We start from the raw sequence: 22,932 nt of genomic DNA, 5'->3' as shown, positions 1-22,932 counted from the left end.
ATCCTTCAAAAAGGAGAAGGGTGCGATATCAAATTTGATGGGGGTGATTTTGATTGTTAATTTGCATTTTGGGTTAATTTTTTATCATTATAAACTTATTCATGAAATATATAAATTATTAAAATAAATTAAAGTTGAAGAAACATTAGATAAAGACACTATAATAGGGATGACAATGAAACGAGTTTTTTCGGGTACATACCCCATTTTACTTTTAATGGGACAGGTTTGAAATTCAAATAAGTGGGTTTGAGTATTGTTTTATTTGGTCCATTTTGATTATATATAAAATTAATTTTAAAATTTAATTTAATTTAAATTTTATTTTTTATATAATAATAATAAAAATATTTTTTTTTTCAATAAAATAAATTATAAAAACTTATAAAATTTTAATTATTTATAAAAATATATATATATTTTAAAATTTCAAAACCCGTTTATTTTTTCTAATGGGATGGGTGGAAATTATTTTGAGTAAACGGGGCGGGTTGGGATGGGGGCGTCCACCCGCCCCGTTGCCTCTACACCGCAATTTATTCCAATGGCAAGAGTAAAACGACGCCGTTGTACGTTTTAATGATGCCTCACGTGTTAACCTAGTGACGCTGCCCTAGCAAACCCCAGATCAGCGTAATACACATATTGGCAAAACGGACGGCTCAGATCTCAAATCAGAACTCACTCACGAGCCTTATATTCGTAACATCTCTCCAAACCCTAACCCTAACCCCTCTGTGGCCGAAGCTCTCACTCTCTTTCTCTCTCTCTAGCCATGGGTACTCTTTCTCCCTCTTTCATCCTTCTCTTTCATGATTGTTGATTTGATTTTTTTAGGGTTTAATGTGTTTATTTTGATATTCAGACTCTCGTGTTGAATCTGTGTTTTTTAGGTTTAATATTCAAATGTTTTAAGATTTTTTGGGTTACATGAATTTTGTTATTGCTAAATTAGTCTAGGTTTATGCGATTTGGGTGGACTGTTGGATGATTTTTGGTTTGATTACCTAGAGGTTTTTTTTTTTTCAAATATATAGTGGAGCTAAGGCTTTGTTCTTTAGCTGGAAAGTTATATGTAGGAATCATTTTTATGCATTTTACGCTTTTTATTTTCAGGTAAAACGTTTTGTATGATGTCTGGAAGAAATGAAAAAATCAAACGGTTTTTGTTTTTGCGTTGGATTATTTTTCTAAATAAGTATTTGTGGCTCAACACAAGAGGTCCTTTAGATAAGATTTGTGTAACGAAACAAACGGAGCCTTAGAACACATGGGTAGCTGATTGCAGCATTTTTTGAACTTAAGCCTTTGAACAGAAAACCTTCTCTTCGTTTTTGTTTTTTGGGTTTTATTTTTCTTCAGGCTTTTGGAAGAAATAAGAGTAACTGAGATGCCCCAAAAATGACTTGTGCTTTTATTTTGTGTGTAATGTTCCAACACAAGAACTTGATTGAAAGGAACCTTGTAGAACATAGACCTTAATATGCTGTGACAGTGCTTTGAATTACATTGGGGTATTAATGGAGGTTCCATTGTATTTGGAGTAGTAGTAAGTTGTGGTGTATTTGGTTTAATAGGGGCTTACAAATACGTGTCCGAATTATGGAGGAAGAAGCAATCAGACGTGATGAGGTTCCTGCAGAGGGTTAGGTGTTGGGAGTACCGTCAACATCCGTCCATTGTTCGTGTTACACGGCCTACTCGTCCTGACAAGGCTCGCAGATTGGGCTACAAGGCTAAGCAGGTAACAAGTGGTTGTATAGTTGCAATGCTTCAGCACTTTCAGAATTGCTTTATATACTAGTATGATTGAGAGAACTGGTGTCCACTGATTTATATGGCACTGTATAAGGATATAAATATGCATTGCATTGTTAGATGACATTTTTAATGTATATGCCAATTCATTGACAGCACTAATTTGGTAAAGAATTTACATTGATAGAATGCAGTGTCTGATTGCTTAGAAGGCAATATTTATTTTATATTTTTTTATGAAATCTTCCGTGTGTAAAATTGTAAGACTAGATTCACTTGGCTGCAAAAGGTGGCCATTTAAAGGGTACCCTGATATTATTTTGAAATAGGTCAATTGTTAAATAAATTCTGTGCCTATTCCAATTTCATTTTGTCAGTAGTTCTATCTTAAAATATATCAATTAGTTGACGTGGGCAATTGTCTAATGGTGTTCTTTCACAAACCGTATCCTGTTTACACTTTATATGGTGAAGTACAATCAGGATGTATATGTGATTATTGATTAGTATTAGACTTTTAAAAACACTTGTTCATTTCCTTTCCTTTTATGTATTTGTTTATTTTGGGGCTAGGTAGGATTGGTCATGTTATTGCAAGTATGATATTTTATGGTAAAAGAAACCAAGTCCTGCTGGTTAAGCAGTGTCTTGATGCATTTGTGCTTCTCATTAGAGGGCTGTTTATACATGATGATAAGATGCTCCCTGAGACCAGCTACATTAAACCAAATAATCGATCATCTGACCAAGATGGTTGTCTCAAATCTTGAACCTTGCTTTTGTCTTGATCTGATACAGTTTTTTTTTCATCTATACACCCTTATTTATTTTGAAATAGGTCAAAATGTCATATATATTCAATGGTTACTGCATTTTCACATTATTAGTAGTGTTGCACACGTTAATCTCCACCTGCATCAATAGGTGGTGTGGCCTTTTGTCATTATGTTGTGCTTTATAAACTGCATAAATTTTACGCAATCAAGTACCATTGGGAGATTTTCTTTGCTTTATTTATTTATTTGTGTTGGGGGTGAGGGCTGGGACATGTTTATGCAAAATTTATGATGATTTGCAGTGAAAGAAACAAAGCCTTGCTGGTTAAGTGGTGTCTTGATGCATGTGCACTTCTCATCATGGGGTTGTTTATGCATGATGATAAGGCACGTCCTGAGACCAGCTGCATTAAATCAAACAACCTATCATTTTACCAAGCAGGTTCTCTGTAATCTTGAACCATGCTTTTGTTTCGATTTGATTCATTCTTTTTAGACCTCAGCCAGCCTTCATGTTCTTGTCTCTGTTTTATTTATTCACACTCATACAATGTGGTGTTTTACTCAAGGATGAGGACTATGATTTTTTATGTAATTGTATTTTAATGTGTTATTCACTTAGCTGCATGAGGAATGTAGTCAGGTGCAGCTGGCTTGAGTTTGCTGCCAAATTTTATTGCACTGATATGCATCATAAATTTTCTTTACTCTTTTTCTTGTGTTTGTGTGATTAAGAAGACTTCCATTTACTTGGTAGCTATCTCTAGCTGCTCACACATGCTTTTTGACAAGCTTTCAAATCTATGATGATTTTGCAGTAAAAGAATTGGAAAATCACTGGTCAATGGTGTCTTGATTGTATGTTTCATTAATTGGGGGATTTTTGCAAAAGATAATTAACAATAAACCATCTAAGCAGTTTCTCTCTTATTTAATTCTCACTTTTGTTTCTTTCTTGTCCAAATTTCTTTAGTTTCTTGTCTCTATTACATTCCCATTTTGAAGAAATAGGAATTTTTTTCAAGCATCTCATCCTTGTTGATTTTGAGATATTTTACTTTGGGTTTATCTGTTTTCCCACCTCATCATTCTATATGTATTAAATTACTCAACTTACACTATACTGCATCCTTGATATTGTTAGAATCTAATCACTCTCTCGATCCAGTTCTGCTGCTTGTAATCTATAAGCCTGGAATTGGTTGCTATATCTACACAAATGACACTCTGGATGTACTGTTTTCAGGGTTATGTGATTTATCGTGTTCGTGTTAGACGTGGTGGTCGGAAGAGGCCTGTGCCCAAGGGAATTGTTTATGGTAAGCCCACAAACCAAGGTGTTACCCAACTGAAATTCCAGCGCAGCAAGAGGTCAGTTGCAGAGGAACGTGCTGGGCGAAAGTTGGGAGGTCTTAAGGTTCTCAACTCGTACTGGATCAATGAGGTTTGTAGTGTGATTCCATTCAATGATATGATTTGTCCTATCCAGTTGTAATGTTTTGCTTTCTATATTGTTTTACACACTACTGCCATTAATGATAAAACGTTTCTGTTGATGCAGGATTCAACTTACAAGTACTATGAGATAATCCTTGTTGATGCTGCTCACAACACCATCCGAAATGACCCAAGAATCAATTGGATATGCAAACCTGTGCACAAGCACAGGGAGCTTCGTGGACTCACATCTGCGGGGAAGAAATACAGGGGTCTACGTGGAAAGGGGCACCGGCACCACAAGGCACGGCCTTCTCGCAGGGCAACCTGGAAGAGAAACAACACCCTCTCTCTCCGCCGCTACCGCTGATCTTTTCGGCACATTGCTTGGTACTTTTTTTTGTTTACTGTTATCTGGATTTTTAGACATCTCATATCTGGATTTTTAGACATCTCATTTTGAATTTGAAATTTTGGAGATATACCTGAGAGTATTGTTTCAAAAGATTTATTTGATTTAACGTGACATGTTGAGTAGCTTTAAAATTTTCATTAACTTATCTTTGAGGTGGGCTAGCTTTTTTCTTGATTAGCATTATATTTTTGGCCCAATTCTGGATTTCTGATTGCATTATCATTAACCATGAAAATTTTCAGCCGCTTGATGGTATTCCAGAGGTGCCTATGGTTTTAGTTTGATACGGGTGGATTTCATTTTCCAAACATCTGTGAAATTCTTGCCAAACATGCTACGGTATTCTATAAGAATAGTTCTCATCCTATAGGGTCGAGATTACTATAAAAAGTAAGGTTAAAAGGTATATTTTGTAGAAAGGTCATACTTGCCCATGTTATGTACCCCTCCCTCTTACACACTTCAAAAAAGATTGGAGACATCCACATGAGCATGGGTTATTACTCCCATATCAGGTTCTTCCTCGTCCTCCCATGGGTTACTATGGGGTAGGGTTTTCAGGTTTGTGCACATTTACGCCTCACATTCAGCCACTAACGATTTAGGTCTGAGGGTGTATGGTGTGGATGCATTCAACTATCCTGCTATTCTATATAGAAAAAGAAAAACAAAGAAACACCCAACACCCAACACACAAAATATCTATGTATAAGGTATTGATCTTCAAAAGGTTCAGCCATCCGTTTTTATGTCTTGAGTCTTTGAGAAATACTTCTATGATTATATTATGTGAGTTTTGTTAAGATCGTCATGTACCTCTCTGAAACTACGAACTTCACAACCCAAGTAGCAATTTCTTTCTAGATGGTATGTACTATTAAAAATCTGACCCACTTAAATAATAATACATACAAATTTGAATAGTACAATCCGAATGATTAAGTTTCGTTATTCGAAACTAGATAGATGGATGTTCTACACGAACGAACACAAGATAAAATAACAAGGGAATTTTCATCTACAAATCTTATTGGCTTAAACACCAAAATGGATAGGGTAATAAGAAATAAGGCTTATTTAACTAATTAATCAAATACCAAATTTGCCCCACCTCATGTTCTAGTTTGACCTTCTAACAATCCTTGATTGAATCGTCACTCTTTGGATCCTTCCATGAAAGTTTAGGACCAATTACCTGCAATTACACTAAAAATAAATATATTTTTATAATTTATTTTATTAAAAAGTAATTTTTTATTATTATATATGTATTAAAAATGGGAAAATAAAAAATTTAATTGAAGTATTTTTAAAAATTAATTTTATATATAATGGGAGTGGGTAAGAGAGGACAAGACAATGTTTGAACCCCTTACTTTGATCAAATTTATTTATCCGAAACAATTATTTATTTAATTTTAAAATTTATTTTTGACTTAGAGTTGACAGCAATTTTAATTTTTTTTAATAAAAATAAAAAAGGAAATATACCTCAATTGGTACAAATCGTGTAGGATCTCAAATAATTCCAAAATTAATGGCCCATAGGATGGGAAGGGAGGATCTAGGTTACCCAATTGAAAGGTGTTAGCTACCTAACTGAGCTTGAAACATGTTGGTCTCTCCTAAGTGGAAATCATTTTGATTATTGGTTAATTTATCAATGGACACGTATCAAATAAAAATAACAAATTAATATTTTCTGCTTGTGGGATTTGACATGATGAACAAACTAAGTGCAAACATGAATAACCAAGTGGTAGATTAGACAGTTCGGTGCTAGTGGTGATTGTCATATGCCAAATAATTAACTTCCTATACTGTACCACTTATTTTGTAAACCAAATGACATTTCTTTCATTTTTATTGCTGCTCTAAAAATGATGATAAGTAAACTATTTTCGTAGTACCAAGCTTCACCCCGACGATAATCCATTTAAAAGAAAAAACCTTTGAACTAGATTCATCTAAACAAAATTTTCAAATTAGCATCTTTTTAACCATGTAGACATCCCAATAGTTATAAAAAAAAGAGTAGTTAATAATCACGATTTTAATTTTTCTTTTTTAAATGAATAAAACCATAGTCACTAATTATAATTTTGAATTTAAATTGTTAAAAATAAATAATTGAGTGCTATTTTTTAAATTATATTAATTAAAAACAGCAAAACTTTTCAAAAATAAATAAAAACATTGTAAAAACACTAAAAATCCAAAAATATTAAATTTTTTTAAAAGTAATCTCATAAATGCATATATACATATAACCAAAATTGAAAGGCGGTTTTAAAGAAATAAACAATTTGAAAGAAAATAAGCAAAATTGCCTTCAATAACAAAGAACTTTTAATTCAAATGATGAAACAAAATTTCACATATAATTTTTGGTATTGGATTAAAAATGTGTTTAACAATAATTTTATAAAACGATTATAATATTTTTAATATTTTAATAATAAAAATTTTCAAATGTTAAAAAAATTAAAAACACTTTTTAAAATTACTATCGAACATACTTTAAGTTATTTAATGTTTAAGTTATTTATAGACAAAAGACTTTTACCTTTAATTAATTTTTTAATTAATTGAATTTTAGATAAAGGTGGATGAGGTATTTTGTATTCCTCTTCTTTTCTGTTTTTACCTTTTGTCACCACCTGTTGTAAATTTATCCACTTTGGCTTGGCCTTAAGAGCACCTTTGTTCTTTATATATAATATATATTTATGTTTTTACCTATCAAAAATGTCATTGCTTAGGCAAAAATTGTAATAACTTAGAATCCAAAGAAGCCGAGCTCGCTAGCTCTCTCCTTCTCAAATGTTTCAAAGTACTGATAAATTATGGTAACTGCAAGAAGAATTCCTGTGCCCGAGCCAATTGCCCCCATAAAATCAGCCAACACTGTCAGTGCACCGATGCACATACCCCCGAAGGCTGCTGCAGTGGGTATGTAGCGATTGAGTTCTTTCTGCAAGTTAGCCTCCCGGTGCCCAGGCATCACCATTTGTTGCTCCTGAAAAATCATCAAGAATTCATCTGATGGCCACCATAATCAATCCTTATAATCTACATGCATAATGTTAAACAAATAGTTTTCCTTTATGAACCGTGAAAATAATACACAGTAACTCAATTGTTTGGTAAGTTAATAAAATGTCAAATCAGTCTCGAAGACACAGCCTGAATGGCAGGACCAAGTTTGCCAGATAGTTAAGACTCTATTGCTTAATGAAGCACTACTACTGATGCATATAACCTGCTAAGTGAAGTGTTTATCCAACACAGTTTAGAAACTAAACTGAAAGAATTCTCTATTTACTTCAATCAAGGTCTGGTTTCTCACATGGGGTTCGGTTCTTCACAGACCACAATTTTTGTTTTAAACTGTGATCTTAATTCATGACCCACAAGCCAATTATGCAATGATTTCCCTATTGAATATATTAATATTTAAAAACATCTTAAGAAATAATTAATATTCATGTAGTTGATAATATTTCAGATTCTCTTTATATTATTTTGAGGACCACCTGATTCTTCTAGATTATATTCCAAATATATATACAATACATACCAATAAGGTAGGGTTCACATTATAGGATTTACAGACAATATCATATAATTCAGGAAGCCCAAAGAACTAATATCTTAGATAAGCAAGCAATATGTCCAAATGTGATCCAGAGAAGAAAAAATAGTAGACTGGGTTTGGCTAGAGCAGAAGAACAAACAACAAAGGCCTCTCAATTGCCTAACTCCCCCCAATCAACTAATAAGCTCTATAAAATTATTACCATCCACTCCCAGCAAATCCCTTGACCAAACAAACAATGTTTTTAGGGAAGACTCTTTCAAAACCTAAACAGATTGCAACATAAATCATCATAATTGCCCATCTTGTAAGCTAGCTATTACATGGATCTGGCATATTTAGCCTCGCCTCAGACTAACACTATTTGTTATTTTGACTAGGTCCAGAATTGCATAACCTGGACCCAACCAATCAACCCATTTATATTAAAACATCAAGTATGATGCATCCATGCAGGCAAGTAATAGACTACTAGTGATTAGTTATTTACAATGCCTAGCATGTCCCAAAGCCAAAGGATCTATGGTTCCCATACCTGAAATCTGTTAGAAAAAAAGACTGGGCCCATTCAAGGATGAAAATATCGATAACTTGATTTTACGTATATATTGGATATATCGGAGAAATATCGACGGATATTTTGGAAAAAAAATTTGGTAAGCAAAAAATTGATCAAAACTCATGGAAATGTAAAAAAACCTCGTAGTAATGTAACTAGAAGTATAATAGACGATTTAAAGTTGTTTTATTGAAGAATTTGATATATATATATATAATATGATTTGCGATATCAGACATAATTATATTATGTCGGTTGTACTTGTACACTCATTTTGAAGCTTTATGAAAAACGTATTCTAGTAAATATCAATAATTTATACATATTATCACATAGCTTGAGGTTCAATTCTGACTGTTGGATCACATCCAGCTTCAATTTGGACCATCAGATGCACAGGGGTCATGATTTGTTTCCTTCAAAAGGCCACACCACTTCTCTCACTCGGGCATCAAGAAGCCCTTTTCTGAAGATGCCCTATGACAGAATCCCTAAAAAAGCCCTATTTTCCTCTACCACTCACAATCCTCGCAGGTACTAATCTAATCATGTTATTATTATTTTTTTTGCAACCCCCATTTGATTCCATAGAAAATCCATCCCCCATTCAATTTCTGGGAAAATTCATCCTCGTTTGATTTCCGAGAAAATCCACGCAAAACCCCCAAAGATAACAAAAAAAAATTGCTTTTCTTTTGCTCCCTGAGTTTTCTGGATCTGTTTTAGGGGTCTCTTTGCTGTTGTGCCATTGGATTTAAATTTCATGAACCCCAAATCCACGATTTTTGAGCCAGGCTGAAAAACATAACCTTTGCCTACAAATCATGATTAGATTTTGTATCCTGTGCATGGTAGGAAAATTTCTGTTTTTTTGCTGGAAAATCGCCGAAATAAACTGAAACAAAACGATTTTTCTCCAAAATTTTCCAACCGGAGGCAATTTTTTCAAAAAATCACCGAAATTTCTCCGATTTTTGGCGAAATTTACGGATATTTCTTCTGTCGACATTTTGCCCCCTCTTTTGTTTCGCCAGCCTCCAAAACACGAAATTTCGGCCAAAAAAACAAAAATTTTCATCCTTGGGCCTATTGAGCCCGATTACTCTGGACCCTGGGATAGGAGGCTAATCTCCCAAGGTAAATACATGAAAAAAATGGAACTATGGTAATTGATTTTAACACAAGTTAACAAGTCCCATATTGTTAAAAGATCCTTGGCCCCCAAAACAAAACCCTCATTTCAATAACAGCACAAAAGTAGGAAGGGGATGACAAAATTAAGACAAGTATAGTCCCAAAGAATTCATACCTTGAGCTGCTTAGCCACATCTCTAGCAGAGGATCCAGATACTTCAATCCAAGTCTTTGAGAAAAGTGCACAGGCAGCCAACATAAAGATTAGATAGAAGAGAGCATGAAAAGGATTGGCTGCCATATCGGCCAAGCTGCAACATATTGTCAAAGCGTGTTAATGGAGTACAATCATTTATTAAGCATTGGCTGAGAGAGCAGGGAAAGTAAACATAGCAAATAGACAACTCAACAAACAAAAATGCAAGGTATAACATAGACGATATAAAAAAAGTCAAAGATGATCATGTCACCTTGATGGTGCGGTTATATAATAAGCAAGACCACCAACAGGGATGTATTGACCGCCTGAATATTCAGATTCCTTCCACTTGCCCAAGAGATTTACAAGGAAATTTCCACTGTACCTCCTGTACAGCAACTGTAAGAAATAAAATTGTTAGTATAACACCAGAAGAAAATGACCCCAACCTGTGTATACAAGCTTAAAGCTCCAGTACCTGGGATATAAAGTATAGGTTGGTAACAAGAGCAGACTGTAGAATGATGGGCATGTTGGAGGTGTAGAACAGCTTGATAGGATATGAACCCTGCTGTCCACGAGCATTCTTTGACCGCACAGGCAAAACCACCCGGAATCCTTGGAAGTAGATAACAATAAGGAAGATCAAGACCGTTGCAAGCAAATTTGTCACATTTGGAAGGTTCTGCCGATAGAAAGCCTCCCGTAGAGCACGAACCTTATCTGTGCGAGTTATTAGCAGATGGAAGAGAGCAATAACAGCACCTTCAAATTCAGCTCCACGACCACTATTAATAGTGGTGGGGCTAAAAGCCTTCCAGATGATGTTTTCACTGCCAATTGATCAAAACAATTCATTAGCAATCACTACTTGACAGTAGAGTTAATGGTCCACCCAGAAAATGGGCCCACCATTCACCAGACACTGGCTGCTAGACAATAAAGCTTCTTCAAATATTCCATGTTCAAAATCATAAATTAATTAAAAAAAATCCCAGAAAAAGAAGCAGATGCTAACCAGATATTAGTTGCTATGAAAAGAGAAATTCCAGAGCCAAGGCCATATCCTTTCTGCAGAAGTTCATCTAAACATATCACAATGATACCAGCAAAGCAGAGTTGAACAATAATAAGGATGGCATTTCCAACTCCAAGTTGGCTAACACTGCCATACATTCCTGAGAGAACATATGCAACAGCTTCACCAACAGCTATCAGGATGCCCAGTAGCTTTTGTGCACCATTCCTGAGAGGCAGAGAAAATCAGATTGTTGTATATATATAGAACAGGTTACATAAGGAAATTAGACTAGCAAAAAAATTGAAATCTACTTCAGTTATTCCTGAAAACTGCAATTTGTGCAAGCACCAACAAAAGCACAAGCATCTAGAATAAATGTGAACATAGAATACATGCACAACGCTATAGTTAGCAGAAAAACAGTAGATCTACTAGAGGCCTTTCAATCTGTTAAAACATCAACTATGTAACAAATGTAGCAGGGAGAATAATATATCTGAATCACAAATAGTACAAGAAATGTATCACATCTGACCAAAAACCCAAATAGAACTTAGCCTAAAGGATACTTACAAGAGAGCACGATCCTCACGCACATTGTTGTCCACTTCAATAATCTTTGACCCAGCCAAGAGTTGCATCACCAGTCCAGAAGTCACAATTGGGGTGATCCCCAACTCCATCACAGTTCCACGGCTTGAGGCAAGAATAACACGCATCCAATAGAATGGATCAGCACCTGTTGTAGAGTGTATTCCATACAGTGGTAGCTGACTGCATACCAAAAAGATAAAGAGAGAGATCACAGTGTATATAACCTTCTCTCTAAATGGGATTTTCCGGTCAGCATTCTGAACTTCTGGCAGGAACGAGAGAAATGGCCTGACAAGATGAAGCACCCTAAATCCTCCTCCCATCTTGTTGAGCTTAAATTATACAGGTCCAACCTACACCAGCCATTCACCAAAAACATGAATAAATAAGTAATCAATACCAATATAATAGATGATGCAATCTTCCATTCAAAGAACAAACACTCAAATACCTTTCTAAATGACAAAATAGGTGATTTAAATAAACTTATGAAATTAGAATCAATTGAAAACTTATCTAAAATACTGAATAACAATCATGGAGGACTATGAATTCATATTCAGTTCAGAATCATATGAAGTAATCAAAAAGCAAATCAAAATTGGAGGTTTAAATTTGATTTTTTTTCCTTGTAAGGCTATATTTAAATTGGAATTTCAAGGTGATAATTCCACATAACCCAGGGATAACAAGACCAACTTTGAATTACAGACACCCAAATTCACAATTTCTACTGAACATAGCTTGATTGTTCATGTCAACATCCAAAGTGAGGGAAAAAATACCTTGCACTCTCATCAAGGCCGTAAAAATATACAGCAAATTACCCCTGAAAGTAGATAAAAACTATGGCGGATTTTATTTTTTCAAAAAACTGAAAATTAAAATTCGCATTCCAACTATTTTCAAAACTAATTTCATTAAAACATCACTTGATGAATGTAAACATCTTGTTTTCTTATCTACCAAAAAAAGCCTTCTAGTCAACATTTTTTCTCTTTTTATTTCCAAATCCTTCCCATTTCTCTTACCCAAAGACGCCCTCAATTTCCCTTTCTCGGTCAACAGAAAGCAGTTGTCCCTTCCATCACCAAAAAAATACCAAACAAAACTCAAACCTCCACTTCCAATCCTTCTCCTCCTCTGCTTTCTCAGCAACCAAACAGATCACCGCAACCGTACGGAACCTAAACCAATAAACTAAAAAAAAAAAAAAAACACTACATGCAGATCTCGATCTATAACACAACCTACCAATGAATCCAGGAAACACGACAGAGGAAACAACAATCAAACACGAATAAATCGGAAAAAATTCAAAACTTGGAGAAAGGAGCTACAGATCCAGAAACAATCGAAGCAAAACCAAAGAAATGGAATGGAAAGAAGGCGGTGAACGGAGATTGAGATTGGAATCTGACCCTACCTCGCTGGAGAGAATCGTGGAGATCCGACTGTGAGGAAATCAGTTCTCCAGAGAGATATTTCAAAAACGAGGGTTTCTTCTCTGCTCTTCTCTCCAGTTTTATATATATTGGCGCATCTGCCACGAGGGCCACGAGGATCACTTCGGTCTGCGGCCGGCACGACTAATTATCTACCGTACGACTAATTATCTACCGTTACCCTTATCTGAGATCTAGCGATTATGTAAAAGCCTTAAAAAGAGTGTTTTGTGTTTAGTCAATGGTATATTTTCTGTTTACCAATTTTTAAAATAAAAAATAATATTAATTTTTATTTAAAGAATACGAAGTTACCTTCAAAAATTTGAATATCCAAATATTTTTAAAAGTAACAAGCCGATCATCACTCCCTAGGTTTGGTTTCTTGCCGTAGAGATATTCTTTATCCAAATGGCTGGTCTTTGCCTTCACCAACTTACATTAGAATTATATATGGTAGATCCATAGCTAGGGGAGACTTCCTCTTTTCACGACTAAGCCAAACCAAAGGAGTGCAATGCCTATGAGAGGATTTCGTCTTTCACTAGCCTATTTCGTAATTGAAAGTGAGAAGATTAAATGCTACGATCCATTGACCTAGGCAACCTTATCCTCATCACTTGTTCGAGAGCTATAACTTCACCGATGAATTCTTAGCAGATATCCAATGTGGAATCCAACAATCGCATCATCGATGCTTCGATCATTTCTCCACAAGCTTGATCGATAAGGGAAATTCCAAAGAATTATTACATTTTATATAGAAATTATTATTATTTTATGAAAATAAATTCAAAAAAATTTAGAGATTTATTGGAAGTGATTCTTTGAAAATGGTATTGGTAAGTGATTTTTTAAAACAAAAAATAAAATAAAATTCCAGAAAATGAAGACTTATAACAATAAAAATCAAATAAAATAGGAGCATAAAAATAAAAACTAAAAATAAATTCAAATCATAGAAAATATTAGTTTTTAACCTAAATGCATTATTTTATAATACTAAGTATGAAAGTAAAATAAAATTCAAAAAATAAAAGTAAATTTGGAAGTATAAATATATCAGAGGGATAATAAAAAATAAAAAAAGGAAGTGAGTGAAATTAGAAACCCAAGATGGTATTTGATAAAATTTGAGATTAATAATGCTTAAGTGTATATAACTTAAACAATCGAGGTGAGTGAAATTCACCTTACGAGGAGGTTGAAACAAAGACACTCGAACAAAGGTAAGGCACAGAGGGGATTAGGTAAGTCTACAGAGAACATGAATGAAATTCATTAAAATAAATAAGGGGCATCCAAGCTATGCAATGCCACACTAATAAAATTTGCTTGTAACTTCCTATAAAAATCTGAATAAAATGTGTTTAAAAATCCAACCACTTGGTGTAGTAGGCACAGGTCTTTGGCGAGATGATGCCATCCGGTGTGCACTGAGTTATCCGAGGACAAACACCACACGGAATTGAAGCCATGGCCCCTATTGTTGGACCCCCTCCTCCAAGGCCTCCCTTATTTGTGCATCTATAACAAACTGCCCCAATTGGAATAGAAGAAAATTCCCCAGAACCAGAACTTCTCACCTCCATAATCTCATTGTCCAATACCAAAGCCCTCAATATCTCTGCAATTTGTTGGGTAGAGCATTCAGTAGCACAGAGACCTGTCTTATTTATTGACTCTGAAATTCCCTCTGCTGTAGCAACCTTCAGCTTAGATAAGACCCTTACGCATGTCTCTTTAAGAATCTTTATGTATTCTGTATCAAGGTTCCCCTCCACATACCATGCACCTCCAGTAAGTTCTTTTGATGGTTCAAACTCTACCGCCATGTAGTGTTTTCTCCCCTTACTTTGGATGTTCACTACCTCTTTTATTAATTTCTTGACTTGGAGAGCCTTGAGGGACTTAGTGACCACATTGTCAGGGAGGTTTGTTTCCCGTTTCATGTCTCGCGTCCAGATTCCCATGTCTTCTTTACTTCGTATCAGATCATAAAGAACACGCTCAGCATCTAGCAGAGGTTGAGAGGCTGTGTTTGTGTCTGGCCGTTTTCTTTTAAGTGATGATCCTTGTGACCGGCTCATTCCTATAATAGATAAAAAATTATAATAAGAAGAATGATATGATAAAACACATAAAGCCATATAAGCCATATTCTCATGGGTGGAACAGAAATTCAATTTCTTAATTGACTGTTATTAGGTCATACATGGCCATGTGCATTAACATGTAGATTAAAAAGGCAAAAAGAGGAGAGAGAGAGAGGAGCTAGCAAGTTCTACCTTTATACTACTACCAACTCATATTAGCATTTTTGTTTTTTCATAAACAAGAACAGAGACTATTAAGGAGCACCAAAGGACGGGGTTGGACCCTATGTATATGGTTAATATACACAAAATAATAAAACGGTAAATACCACAAGGCATATACAAGCAACAACCTTCAAACAAACCAAAACCACCTCTAGAGTACTCCATCACCCATCCAATTCCCTGAATTTTCTAAAAACGATCTTTCTCTCACACTCTCACACTCGAGCAAACCTTCACAACCATTTGCCTAGTAATGCCCAATTAAGGGCCTCGTATCTTCTAATTTCCAAACCTCCATATTTTCATCCTTACAAACATTAGACCACCTCATTAGACACATTGTTTTTTCCTTCCTACAGATTTCCCCACAAAAAATCTCTCTTAGTTCTTTCTAATTTGCTCCCCATTTTTCCAAAAGGATTAAAAAAAGAACATGAAATAGATCGGAAGGCTCAAGAGAGTGCTATTAATAAGAACTAATCTTCCTCCCTAGGACAAGTATTGCTTCATCTAAGAGGTCAATCTCCTTTGGAATCTCTCCTCTATAGTATCCCACCCTGCACAAGACTTATAAGATGCTCCCAAAGGCAAACCAAGGTAAGAAGCAAGAAGCCTCCCCACCTTACACCTAAACACACACACCAATCTGCCCTCTTCCTCTACTTTTCCCACTGGCATAAATTCACATTTTTGCATGTTTGTTTTCAAACCTAACACAACCTCAAAAAGAATTATGATCCACTTCTAGTAGATCCTTGTTGGCCTCTAAAAGAGAAGAGTATCATTTGCAAACAAAAGGTAGGAGACATACATTCCTTCTCCCCCTCTACCGTCAACCTTGAAGCCATTAATGAATCCTCCTTTTTCAGCCTTGGATACTACAAAACTATGGTCTTCCATAACTATCACAAATAGATAGGGTCAAAGAGGATCCCCCCACCCGGCAAGCCTCCTGAAATCTAGAATCTGTGGGGGTACCATTGACTAGAACTAGCATCCTCATAGTGGATATGCAAAAGCGTATCTACTTTCTCATCAAAACCCATCCTTTCCGAAAGTGAAAGGAGAAACTTCAAATCCACATGGCCATATGTTTTTTCGATATCCAATTTACCACCTAAACCTGCCTTGGAGCTTCATTTCCTTGAGTCAACGACCTGATTTGGAATCAGAACTGCTACAAGGATTTGTCTACCCCTCATAATAGCATTTTGGTTTTCTGATACCACCTATCTAACCATCATTTTCAGCCTATTAGCTAGAACTTCCGCTTGAAGGTTATAAAGATTGCCTAAAATCCTTTTTTTTAATAGGTAAATGAGAGTATATTAAAAAACGCAAAAGGCGTAGCCAAGTTCACAACGAAGTATACAACCCATGCCTAAAGGCCAGAAAGAGAGAAAGAGAAACGGAAAAACCAATCATCCCAGAACACAAAAACCAGCAAACAACTGGACTCTCCTTATCGGGAAAGCCCATTACTGAAAGCACCACCCACACCAAAACAAACCCCTAAAGAGTAGCATAAAACATAAGACGCCCTAGAGACCATCTGGACCCCAACACCCACCACCAAGCTACAAAACGGGAGAGCAGCCTCAAAGAGAAGGAGCACAGACTCCAGCACCCCTGCCCCTTCCCTGGCCGAGAGTGGGAATCATAATTAACCGAGCATTCTAGTTTTCTGATCTCCCTCTCCAATCGAGTAGCCAAAGGCGATTTCTTCTTTCCCCTAGTAATCTTAACTCCACGACCTTTTCTTGACTCTAACTTCCAAAGAAGGGAATTGCTTTCCTTCTCAAACCCCGTCACTGGTAAACCCAGAAAGCTACTGAAGGCGACAAACTTATCGGGGAGGCTCCTAAAATCCTTAATGTCTTCCACTCCTCCCTTCTTAAGAATAAGAACAAAAAATTTAGCGTTAGCTACAATAGAATCCTTCGAGTGAAATTTCCCAAATAGTTGCAACACCTCGCTTCCCACTATAGGCCAGCAAAATCTCCAAAATGTGAAGTGAAGAGAAATCAAATCAAAAAAAATATGAAAATGGAAAGCAGGGGTTTTAACTTTTACCTTCGGAGAGAAAGAGTGGTGGGTTGCGGTGAGGATGAAGAGAGTATGGTGGGTGAATCGATTGAGAAGAGAAAGACGGAGGAGACTGGAGAGTGGGAGAGGAGACAGATGAGGTCTGTTTGGGAGTAAGTAGGGTCTGTACCCTCCTCTCATTTCAAAAGAAGGATAAAAAATAGGCCTGTAACTTTGGGCGGGTTGGCCCAACGAAACCCAATCTTTTGGCGGGTTCGCCCAATCCAATCCGATGACTTTGGACAATCCAACCCTAACACAAATCCGATTCAATATTTTGATAATATTTATAATATATATTATCAGGATAATAATATTCATTTTATTTTTATATTTTTAAGAAAAAATATAAAATTTTATTATATTGCATAGTTTTTTTTTTCATTTTTTAAGAAAGGTATATAAATTTATTTTTACAATTTTATTGCTATCTTGAAATTTTTTACTATTTATTATTACAATTTTGATATAAATATATAAAAAAATTTAAATATTAAGGATGAATTTTGAATTATTATTTTTTTTTTATAACCGTGGATGTCCGAATATTAACAATTTTGATATAAATTTATTATTTTTTATAACCGTGCATCTCGACTAAGAATGAATTTTGAATTATGCAACCCGATGAGTCCCGAATCTAACCTAATCAACCCAAATTTAGAGAAATTAAATTATATTAGGAACAATTTTGATATAAATTTATTATTTTTTATAACCGTGCATCTCGACTAAGAATGAATTTTGAATTATGCAATCCGATGAGTCCCGAATCTAACCTAATCAACCCAAATTTAGAGAAATTAAATTATATTAGGATTTGATCGAGTACTTCGAGTTAGAAGTTGAATTGAGATGAGTTTGGTGAATTGTTTTTTAATTCGAATTAAGTTCAAATTAGACATCGATTTGATCAACCTACCCAAATTACAATCCTCTTAAAAAGATAAAAGAAAATAATAATCCCTATCTTTTAATGACCTAAATACCCTTTTCATTCTTTCACTTTTTTTTGTTTTTGTTTTTATGAATAAATAAAATTATATAGAATTAAAATCATTTAAATTTTTATCTTACCGTGGATGTATAAAATTATAAAATATAAAATATAAAATATAAAATAATATGATGCAACTTTTTACTCTTTGCAATGCTAAAAAGGCATATATGATATATCTATCACCACTTGCTATTTTTAACAAAATAAATATTATATAAAAAATTTAATTATTTAATAAAAATTAAAAAAAATAATAATTTAGTTAAAAATGTAATAAAACTGCATCCTGTGTGTGCGTGCGTGTGTTTAAACCATTAAATAGGATTCGTTTGTGACTAGATTCACTTGGCTGCAAAAGGTGGGCATTTAACAAGGGTACCCTGATATTGTTTTGAAGTAGGTCAATTGTTAAATAAATTCTGTGCGTGCTCCAATTTTATGTTATCAGTAATTCTATCTTAAAATATATCAATTTGTTGATGTGGGCAATTGTCATAATGGCGTTCTTTCACAAACTGCATCCTGTTTACACTTCATACAATGAAGTACAATGATGAGGTATATGTGATTTTTTATCAGTGTTAGACTATTAAAAACCCTTGTTCATTTCATTTCCTTTATGTATTTGTTTATTTTGGGGCGGGATAGGGTTGGTCATGTTATTGCAAGTGTAATATTTTACGGTAGAAGAAACCAATTCCTGCTGGTTAAGGGGTGTGTTGATGCATATGCGCTTCTCATTAGAGGGGTATAAGATGCTTCCTGAGACCAGCTACATTAAACCAAATAATCGATCATCTGACCAAGCAGGTTGTCTCAAATCTTGAACCTTGCTTTTTGTCCATATTTATTCTGATATAGGTCAAAATGTTCAAATATATCCTATGCCTACTGCATTTTCAAATTATTAGTAGTGTTGTACATGTTAATCTCCAAATGCATCAATATGTGACGTGGGCTTTTGTCATTATGGTGTTCTTTACAAACTGCATAAATTTTACACAATTTAAGTACCATCGGGAGATTTTCTTTGCTTCTGACATCTATGGTCGAATTTGATGTAAAATAAACTACCTATGTTTGGTTCGCACCGGTGAATTTCATTTTCCAAACATTAGTTAAATTCTTGCCAAAGACCGTCAAACATGCTACATGATTCTATAAGCATAGATTAAATCTTGGGCCTTGGCTGATCTTTTATGGAGGAATGGGATCTTTTTGCTAAGCGATAATGGTGCCGGTTGTCTAGATGGTTATTGATTATAGTGTGCTGCCTAGCTAGCGGGCAAGCCGGGCAGATATATTGTTTCACCTTGAGGGATTTGAACAAGAAACACTTGTTCGATTTGTAAAAATAGAAGAGAATATTACAGAGGATATTTGTCACCGCTCACCAGAACCTAGAGCCTTCCATCAATGTAGCTCTCTTTGAGATTTTGTAATGCATGTCGAACTGAATCCTCATCCTGGCTGGAGTATTTCAAGCATATGAGCCGCTGAGCAAGCCGATAAGCCATCTGTATTGGATGATACTGCTGGCAATTTACTTCCATCCTTTTCACTTCCTATACATGAAAAATAACAACATATTAGGCCACAATCCATGAATAAGGGCAACCACTGTTCAGCGACAGAATTAATTAAGAATTAGTGTTGGAGAAGAAAAAAAACAAGGTTGGAGACTTCAATGAATTAAGAATACCAAATCACCAGAACAAACCATATTGACCAAAAGAAAAATGAAAAAAGAAGAAGCATTGATACGAACTTCAAAAATTCATCTGGACTTGAGACAGTTATATAATTTTTCTGTGGGTAAGCATGTTGCAAATATTTTCTGATATTTTCCAATTTGCATCAAAGTATTGGTAGGGGGTGAATTTGAGACTCGTGTCTTCAGGTTTACAACTTATGCACCAGGAAGCTTTGGCACTTCCTGATGATATCAATTGAAATACTAGTAGTCTTGAGATTCTGAACCACAAGCTGCAAATATGTAGTCCATAGAACTAAATTTCAGATTAGAATCAATGATTAACTAAAGGAAATTACCTTCTCTGTGATCCTTGAAGTGATGCTTATGGCAGTTTTAATTACTGAGCTTGGTAAACCTGCCACTCCAGCTAACAGAAGGCCATAGTGTGGTACATGTCTTGGTCCATCCTTGAGTTGAAACTAATTAAATGAATCAGATTTTCAGTCAATAAAAGCCAAACTAAGGTAAACTTTTCTAATCAAAAGAAATTCAGAAAGATCACCTTAAAATCTAAGCGACTGTTTTTTATGTCAACATCGAAGTGAAGAATTTTCACATTTGGGTAGATGGTTGCTAATTCTGATAAGTTCTCCATATGAGTGGCAAATATAGTATAACTGAGAGATCCGGAAGGCAAAGTTGTTGGTTTGGAAGAAGAATTGGTCATCATATATGGAGCTGGCATATAGGGACTCATTGGAACATGTAAACTAGAGAACCAGAATCATGGGAAAAAGAGAAGTAACATTGAATCACAAGATACAAGAAAATTTCTAATCTAGGCTTCTATCTGCCAGAATCTGAAAGTTTCAGGCAATGATGAACATTATTTCATTGATCTGGATTTTATGCAATTTTTTTACATAGAATTTATGACCCAAAAAAAAAGAAAAAAAAGATTAAATGATGGTCTAATTTGTGGCAGTTGTGATGCTTGCCTGCCAAACACTATGAAAGTGTGATAAAGCAAAAGCCTATTCTTTCTAAGGTGATGAACTGATGTGGTGCTCGCCTGAACATGTAGAAAACACTCACTTGCCTGGCCTAGGGAAAGCAGAATTTAGTGACACATCTCAAGTGACACTATATTTCCTGGTTACACCTGTGATTTAGCATGACAGAAGTTTCAGTTTCCATTATGTGTGTGTGTTTGCCTATGTATATTTGGATCAATTGTTGAAAGATTCAAAAGCATGAATAACTGAATATTGATGAGATGGAAAAATCCAAAAGCAAGCAAATGACACTATTTGACAACATTGAGCAATTCCCAAAACCAAGAATGACTAGCAATGCATGCAAGTAGCCAAAATAGCTGACTGGGCTCTCCCTATTTAAGCTCTTCAGTTTCAATTATGGAATGGAAAGCAAGTCAATCACATATGCAATTTTTCTTGCTACAGCCTCATCAGTAAAAGATCCTTTTTCCTGAAAATGAATTAAACCAGGTACAGCAGTATATTTTCAGGATCATTTTGCTTCAAGCTCTTTGGTAACAATGGAAGGTATAGTATCAACACTTACCAATGTAAGACCATAGAAAACAAGGTTATAACAGGTTAATGGGGACTGCTGGACAAGGACTCCATTTTATCCATGAAAAATAAGACAGAAGTAAGGGGCTATAAGGAAATATTTGGAAACAGCTGCTCTGATCCATTCACTTTTGGCAATTCATAATGCTCTAGTCTGTAATGATAATTATTTTTGTGATTTTCTTTTCAACATATTAGTTATTTGTTTATTTTTGAAGTTAAATATTATAAATTTTAAAAAGTGGCTAGTATTATTTTAGTCACTTAAACTGCTACATTCACTAGAAGGATTTTCAATGGTCAGTGTTCTCTTTCATAGTGGTGTTATCAAGATTTAAAGACTTCTTCTAAAAAAGCAGGTAAAGAAAAAACTATCAATGATCCTTACATAAATTATGATTCAGATTTTTCTAGAGCAAAAGTTTAAAATAATTTATCAATTTTTGTAATTCATTCAAAGAAATGATCGAGGATAAATGGTTGAAGAAGTTACGCGTTGAATGATAACAAATGCTCACAGCAACTCCAAGCAATTGCATATCCATCAGAAGAAGAAGTAGCCCTCCCTAGTTCGTCCATTACAATCAGACTCCTTATCCAAAAAAGAAGACTAGTATGAAACAGATTCTCATAAATCCTAGTTGAAAGCATTAAGAACATCATGCTGCCAATAGTGTCTTGGCCCAGCAGAATGAGTTGTGATCTCAATAGAAGGTCAGGAATTAAAATCCCCTGTATTACCATGAAAATGACAGAAAGAGCAAGGTATATCCATATATACCTCTGGGAGACATTCTGCATGATAAAAGCCATTTCTTTCATCTCTGTCATGAACTGTAAAATGCGAGTAGCTTAAAATCAGCATGATGCATTATCCTTCAGTGATTCATTATTAAAAAAATTTAATCCCTAATTAAGAACTCCATTATTTTATGGAAAAGGGAACAAGCGTTTCCTCTGGACCTCTATGTATATGCATGCAAAACTAACACCCCAAAACTCTTAGTAATCCTCACACCTGAATTGAAAATTATCCTCCATGTGCACTTATTTTGGACTTTCAATGATGCAGCTATTTAAATCCTATAAAGTTTTGTCCATTCTCATTTCTAAAGGATAGAATGTCCTCCATCCATCAAAAGTCCAAATGTATTATAGCTGAAAAAGGAACCAACAATGGAAAATGAGTTTCTATAGCAAATATAAACATTTGGCCATGCTTCATTGCTGCTCAGCAACATCCACAAGCCAGTTGAGAAGGAATGGGTGTACTGAAGCTACATTGCAAAAGGAATGGAA

The 22,932-nt window shown here is 34.9% G+C and overlaps 4 protein-coding genes across 11 annotated transcripts in view; 1 reads left to right on the top strand and 3 right to left on the bottom strand.

Annotated features, from left to right (window-relative positions):
- The first annotated feature begins 609 nt into the window (after window positions 1–609).
- On the top strand, window positions 610–4,539 carry LOC100852778 (large ribosomal subunit protein eL15z). The gene is made up of 4 exons (XM_003635354.4): window positions 610–779; window positions 1,578–1,744; window positions 3,781–3,978; window positions 4,096–4,539. The coding sequence occupies exons 1-4, from the start codon at window positions 776–778 to the stop codon at window positions 4,339–4,341; spliced, it is 615 nt and encodes a 204-aa protein (XP_003635402.1). The 5' UTR covers window positions 610–775; the 3' UTR covers window positions 4,342–4,539.
- A 2,532-nt stretch (window positions 4,540–7,071) lies between these two features.
- On the bottom strand, window positions 7,072–13,477 carry LOC100854110 (uncharacterized). Of its 2 annotated transcripts, none has more exons than XM_059733806.1 (7): window positions 12,918–13,477; window positions 11,471–11,844; window positions 10,895–11,122; window positions 10,355–10,709; window positions 10,148–10,275; window positions 9,853–9,988; window positions 7,072–7,405 (listed from the first exon to the last, which is right to left on the bottom strand). In XM_059733806.1, the coding sequence occupies exons 2-7, from the start codon at window positions 11,812–11,814 to the stop codon at window positions 7,166–7,168; spliced, it is 1,431 nt and encodes a 476-aa protein (XP_059589789.1). In that variant the 5' UTR covers window positions 11,815–11,844; window positions 12,918–13,477; the 3' UTR covers window positions 7,072–7,165. The 2 variants fall into 2 exon arrangements, with proteins under 2 accessions (XP_059589789.1, XP_059589790.1); XM_059733807.1 differs by having other exon boundaries at window positions 12,913–13,104.
- A 581-nt stretch (window positions 13,478–14,058) lies between these two features.
- Window positions 14,059–17,483, bottom strand: LOC100852834 (uncharacterized). The gene is made up of 2 exons (XM_003635355.4): window positions 17,331–17,483; window positions 14,059–15,028 (listed from the first exon to the last, which is right to left on the bottom strand). The coding sequence occupies exon 2, from the start codon at window positions 15,024–15,026 to the stop codon at window positions 14,307–14,309; it is 720 nt and encodes a 239-aa protein (XP_003635403.1). The 5' UTR covers window positions 15,027–15,028; window positions 17,331–17,483; the 3' UTR covers window positions 14,059–14,306.
- Window positions 17,484–19,416: 1,933 nt separating this feature from the next.
- LOC100254854 (DNA mismatch repair protein MSH4) overlaps window positions 19,417–22,932 on the bottom strand; it is a 24,621-nt gene continuing 21,105 nt past the window's right edge. For 2 of the 7 annotated variants that reach the window (XR_009464491.1, XM_059733798.1), the window contains exons 20-22: window positions 22,415–22,467; window positions 22,127–22,225; window positions 20,430–20,517 (exon numbers count right to left, since the gene is read on the bottom strand). Coding sequence is in view for 4 of the 7 variants with exons in the window: in XM_059733798.1 (XP_059589781.1) it covers window positions 20,466–20,517; window positions 22,127–22,225; window positions 22,415–22,467 (204 nt within the window). In the remaining 3 variants the exon portion in view is untranslated. Of the gene's footprint in view, window positions 19,908–20,394; window positions 20,518–20,600; window positions 20,716–22,126; window positions 22,226–22,414; window positions 22,468–22,932 lie in introns of those variants that run through there. The other 5 variants (XM_059733794.1, XM_059733795.1, XM_059733792.1 and 2 more) reach the window with 5 other exon arrangements.

This window comes from Vitis vinifera, chromosome 2 (genome assembly GCF_030704535.1).
Source record: "Vitis vinifera cultivar Pinot Noir 40024 chromosome 2, ASM3070453v1".
NCBI lineage: Eukaryota > Viridiplantae > Streptophyta > Magnoliopsida > Vitales > Vitaceae > Vitis > Vitis vinifera.
Note: the sequence above shows the minus strand (reverse complement) of the source record. Positions and strands in the feature narration are given on the sequence as shown.

What these genes read in the sequence shown, in the direction of transcription:
- LOC100852778 (XM_003635354.4), top strand. An exon ending in TGGGCTACAAGGCTAAGCAG is followed by an intron (nt 1,745 to 3,780) that starts GTAACAAGTGGT and finishes TACTGTTTTCAG; the next exon opens with GGTTATGTGATTTATCGTGT. An exon ending in ACTCGTACTGGATCAATGAG is followed by an intron (nt 3,979 to 4,095) that starts GTTTGTAGTGTG and finishes CTGTTGATGCAG; the next exon opens with GATTCAACTTACAAGTACTA.
- LOC100854110 (XM_059733806.1), bottom strand. Translation starts at nt 11,814, where the DNA reads ATGGGAGGAGGATTTAGGGTGCTTCATCTTGTCAGGCCATTTCTCTCG. An exon ending in TTCATAGCAACTAATATCTG is followed by an intron (nt 10,710 to 10,894) that starts GTTAGCATCTGC and finishes ATCAATTGGCAG; the next exon opens with TGAAAACATCATCTGGAAGG. An exon ending in ATGTGGCTAAGCAGCTCAAG is followed by an intron (nt 7,406 to 9,852) that starts GTATGAATTCTT and finishes ATGATTTTTCAG; the next exon opens with GAGCAACAAATGGTGATGCC.
- LOC100852834 (XM_003635355.4), bottom strand. Translation starts at nt 15,026, where the DNA reads ATGAGCCGGTCACAAGGATCATCACTTAAAAGAAAACGGCCAGACACA.